Source organism: Rhizophagus irregularis, chromosome 22, assembly GCF_026210795.1.
Source record: "Rhizophagus irregularis chromosome 22, complete sequence".
NCBI classification, from domain to species: domain Eukaryota; kingdom Fungi; phylum Glomeromycota; class Glomeromycetes; order Glomerales; family Glomeraceae; genus Rhizophagus; species Rhizophagus irregularis.
The window spans coordinates 1,792,281-1,797,767 of record NC_089450.1 but is presented as its reverse complement, the minus strand read 5'-3'; the positions used below and the strand labels follow the sequence as shown (position 1 = coordinate 1,797,767).

The 5,487-nt window shown below is 27.5% G+C and overlaps 1 protein-coding gene across 1 annotated transcript; it reads right to left on the bottom strand.

The window, feature by feature from the left end:
• Positions 1 to 3,075: 3,075 nt before the first annotated feature.
• OCT59_014653 (uncharacterized protein) lies at positions 3,076 to 5,001 on the bottom strand (the record flags this gene model as incomplete). Its single annotated transcript, XM_066150157.1, has 10 exons — positions 3,076 to 3,118; positions 3,197 to 3,225; positions 3,305 to 3,338; positions 3,409 to 3,421; positions 3,508 to 3,541; positions 3,629 to 3,662; positions 3,749 to 3,782; positions 3,871 to 3,905; positions 4,705 to 4,738; positions 4,941 to 5,001. The coding sequence occupies 10 exons, from the start codon at positions 4,999 to 5,001 to the stop codon at positions 3,076 to 3,078; spliced, it is 351 nt and encodes a 116-aa protein (XP_066002352.1).
• Between the last annotated feature and the right edge of the window lie 486 nt (positions 5,002 to 5,487).

Sequence of the window (5,487 nt, the reverse complement as noted above, 5' to 3'; positions counted from 1 at the left end):
GAATGGAATCTTTTATTCACTAGTAATCAAGTTAGTTAAGCAAATATGTGGATTGCCTAGAAGTTATCCAGCATCAGCATTATATCATCGATACATTTTAGGAATTAATAATCCATGGGATCAAATATGCGCAAATCAGATCACTGCTTTTACATATCTAATAAATAGCAATTTATTGGCATCTAGATCCATAATGATAAGATGTAGAACAGCGCAGCTACGTTTGGCTATACATGATAATATTTTTGAACATGAATCAGAATCATTATTTTTAGGTCATCAAGAAGCCAAATCTAATTTAAGTCTACATAATATTATTATCTTAGCACGAAAGTTAAATATTGTTATACAACAAGATTATATAAATAGAACAACATGGGCTATCAGTGGAGGGAGTATACCCATTAGAGAAATATTTATAACACATAGATGCCTCAATTTATTACGAAAAATTGGAACCTCAAATTCATACCCACTTATATATGCTAGTCAATTAATATTACCTTCTGGACACACTATGAATGCGATGCTTACGTTTTATTGCAGTATATCAGCCAAAGGACGCATAGCTAAATGGTATCAGCTGTTGACCCAATGGATCAAGGGAATATCGATAATAGAAACATCCAGATTTTCCATATCTAATTTCCTGAATAATACATTACAGCCAGTATCAAAGGACAAGCGAAAACACCCATATGTGATAATAAAAGATAAAAATAATAAATTATCAATAGGACTTGTAAAGAAAAGAACACATATTAAAAAAAAGGGGGGGAAATTGAATGTTTAATTATAGAAGTATGCAATATTAAAATATGTTCAGATAATCCTCAAAAAGCAATTATTCAAAAACAGGAATGTCCAAAGATTATTACAATAGCTCAACATAATGCATTAGTTTTACCAATCTTTACTCGATTATCAACAGGCGCAATTACACATATTGACTGGTATTATATGGTAGACTCAGTAAATAGAGTTGAAAATATTACAACTAACGTTGATATACGAACAAATGGAAAAAACACCACAATTGAGTTAAATGGAGATAATTTAGGACCATGGATCAATCGCTGGATAGAACAAGATACACTTAGACAAGAACTTACAAATATACGATATAGATTAAGGTCATTAAAAAACATTGAATATTATACAGATGGATCACTAGCTAATCAAATTATAGATAACAATAATCATTCACATAATAAGGCAGATAATAATATGATAAATTTAGGGGCAGCATTTTACACAAATAATGAAGAAGGAGAATATTCAGTATACTCAAGTCTATCTCTCTGGCCATCATCAACTAGAGCAGAAATAGTAGCTATTTTTTTGGCATTACTGACAGCACCAGAAAATTCTAATGTAACTATATATACAGACAGCTTAGGTGCTATTAATTCAATTAACTCAGCTTTTGATTCAACAACTAGAAAATGGCTCAAAAAAACTAATAACCTGATTATTATTAAAATAATTATGCTGATCAGAGAGGCATCAATAAATATAAAACTGGTTAAAATAAAAGGACATAGTGGCATCGTAGGCAATGATATAGCTGACAAATTGGCAAAAAAAGGCCAATGTGGAAAAAATATATTTAAAAACAATGTAGATTTTATTGATAACATACTATCTTATTTTCCTGTTTTTATAGACAATCCTATTGAAGTTAATATTAGGCGATTTATCTTGAAAATATTAGCTACATATGAAGCTACTGAATGGTCATTACTAAAAAATAATTAGGAATTATGTTATGCAAATGTCAATCAGATAGACTGGAAAATTACTTGGCTTATTTTTCATTATTGCAAAGGATTTCATTGCACTAGTATGCAAACTAACTATTTGTGGACTTTTATAGCAAAACTGTTTCATAAAATCCTTCCTTTAGGATCCATTCTAGCATTAAGAAAGCCAAAACTGTATAAGGAGATGAAATGTGTTATGAACTGTAACAAAAAGGAAAATTGGAATCACTTATTTGAATGTCAAGCATATGAATTGATTTGGCAAAAAATTTTAGAGATTACAACAGAAGAATCTATAATTATATGTTTAAAACAAAAGCAAATTAAATGCCAAGGTGAAGATTTTATTAGAAATGTATTACAAGATATATTAGGAGTTACAGCAAAATCAAAAAAAATTTCAAAAGTTCCAACACTTGGCATTGGAAGTGAAAGTTGAAACTTGTTTAACAACAAAATTACAAACAGATTTTAAGATAACTCTTACTGAGGCACAGATGCTTATGGCCAATATTTTAATACGGTTTATTTTAGCATTCAAAGAATTATTATGGAAACCAAGATGTAAACAAGTTATTTTATGGGAAAAAAGAAAAGGCATTACTTGAACAGATAAAATTACTACAGAATCCAAAATAAAGGATAACATAAAGGACAACTTAAATCAACCTTCAGATAAAGCAAAAGATATAAAAACAAGAAAAGCAGATCGAGTACAAAAGTCAATTCCTTTGGTAAAGAAATCAATGGATACCTTTATAAAGAAATACATATGTGAGGATTGGATCCCAATAAAGAAAAAGTTTGATAAGGTTACACTATATATAAGCAAAAAACTATTGGAGTAATACTTAAAAAAAAAAAAAAAATTTTTATTTACTTTTTATTTATAATTTTATTTTACTTTTATTTCTCTTTTTAGTTTAATTTTGGTTTACAGTATGGTATTTTGGTTTTAATTCTTTTGATTTACTTTTAATTTTGTTCTTACTTTATTTGTGATATAATAATTAATGTTTGATCGGACTGGCCAGGAGCTGGGAGTATCATTTACAGAATAGTTGTGATTATTGTGTAGTCCAAATATATTCTAATAAAATGATACATGATTCAACATTTAAAAAAAAAAAAAAAAAGTATATTTAGCTAATTTTAATTTGTAATAACAATTTATTAATTAAATTCTATTAATTTGCTTTACATATTAAAATTACATATTAAATCTATCTACTATCTGTCGTCCACCATTTCACCATTCACTATACGCACCCGCCACATTACCCACTATCCACCACCATCCTTACCACTATTCTTACTGACCCAATAAAAGTCTAATCCACAAAGATCCTGAAAACCTACAAAACAAAAAAAAATAAAAAACGGTTAGTAACCCATCCTTTAAAAAAAAAATTTAGTTTCGAAAATAAACTTACCGCTCATTCAATGAAAATCCAAAGAAAACCTAAGTAAAAAATAAAGAAACGGTTAGTATACCAATTCTTTAATAAAAAAAGAAGTTTCAAAAATTTTTGAAACTTTACCTGAAATATCGGTATCCACGCTGGAACTGATTTTCTACAAAAAAATATAATAAAAAAAAGTTTTGAAATTTTTTGAAACTTTACTTGGGAAATGGTACCCATACCGAAACTGAATTCCTGCAAAAAAAATAAATAAAAAAAATCGTTTTTTGTTATTAAAAACGTTTTTTTTAATAAAGTTTCAAAATCTTTCAAAACTTTACCTGGAATATCGGTATCCATACCGGAACTGAATTCCTACAAAAAAAAATAAAAAAATAACGTTTTTTATATTAAAAAACGTTTTTTTAATAAAGTTTCAAAATCTTTCAAAACTTTATTTACCTGGAATATCAGCATCCATACCGGAACCAAATTCCTACAAAAAAAAAAATAAAAAATAACGTTTTTTATATTAAAAAACGTTTTTTAATAAAGTTTCGAAATTCTTTTGAAACTTTTTACCTGGAGAAATGGTATCCACACCGGAACTGATTTCCTATAAAAAAATATAAAAAAAAATCATTTTTTAGCTAAAAAACGATTTTTTTTAATAAGTAAGTTTCGAAAATCTATCGAAACTTCACCTAAGGAAATGGTATTCACGCTGGAACCGATATCCCTACAACAAAATAAAAAAAACGTTAAAAATTAACATTTTTTATATTAAAGTTTCAAAAATTTTTGAAACTTATCTTTGGGATTCGGTATCCACGCTGGAACTGATATCCCTATAATTAAGGGACAAGTCGCCACTCAACCAGAGAATTTTAATAATGCCGATTTACGCAAATTATCGCTAAAAATGGCTAATACTCCTTTTTTACCGGATTGTCATATCATCATGTGATATGATACACAAATTTTAAAGACGGTAATTAATAGTGACAATCCTAGCTAAGCCACTTGCAAAGTTTGAAATCGCTAGAGTTTCGCGTCTTTGACTTTTCTATGTAGGAATGCAAGATTCCGACGGTAAATTTCCTATTAACCCAAATATTGGATGAAAAATTTTTGAACATTTTTCACTGTAACTAAGCTATATTTGGTTTTTTATTAAGTTTTTAAATCTTTATTTAGTTTTATTTGAATCTTTTTAATATTCACATTCTTTGTTAAACTTGTACAGTTTCTACTAAAACTACATATGTATACCTATAGTGCAAGTTTATGAAATATTTTTTTTGAACATGAAAGTTATTGTATACTGTTTTTTTTTCACTTATTGGAAAAAAATTTATAGTAAAGAACAAGAAATTCCAAAAAATTTTTTTTTATTAATTACAAAGCCCGTAAAATTAATTATAGAATGTCGATCATTTTCTTCGGTTGAATGACGATCTGTTTCTTAAATATAAAAAAAACGTTTCATTAAAAACGTTTTATTAAAAAAGTTTTGAAACTTTAGTTTCGAAACTTACCTGGAATATCGGCGTCCACGTTGGAGCTGATTTCCTATACAAAAATGAAAAAAAAAACATTTTTAATATTAAAAAATGTTTTTTTATAAAGTTTCGAATTTTTTTTTCAAAACTTATCTGGAACATCGGTATCCATGTCGGAGCCGATTTTCTGCAAAAAAAAACAAAAAAAAATGTTTTTTACGTTAAAACATTTTTTTTTTAAAAGAAAGTTTCGAAAGAGTTTCAAAACTTACCTAGAATATCGGTATCCACGCCGGAACCGATTTTCTTTGCAAAAAAAATAAAAAGAAACATTTTTTAGTTAAAAAAACGTTTTTTTTTAAGAAAGTTTTGAAATTTTTCGAAACTTTACCTAGGGAAACGGTATCCACGTTGGAACTAATTCCCTAAACAAAAAATATTTAAAAAAACGTTTGTTAGTTATAAAATGTTTTTTTTTTTAAGAAAGTTTTGAAAATCCTTCGAAACTTTCACCTGGAGAAATGGTATCCATGCCGGAACTAATTCCCTAAACAAAAAATATTTAAAAAACGTTTTTTAGTTATAAAACGTTTTTTTTTTTAAGAAAGTTTTGAAAATCCTTCGAAACTTCACCTAGGGAAACGGTATCCACGTCGGAACCGATTTTCTTCACAAAGTATAAAAAGAAACGTTTTTTTTAACGTTAAAAAACGTTTTTTAAAGAAAATTTTGAAACTTTTTTGATTTAATTAAAAGTTACCGAATTCAATGTGTACATTTACATGAAGAACTAAGGTGTAAGAAAGGGAAGGGAAAGGA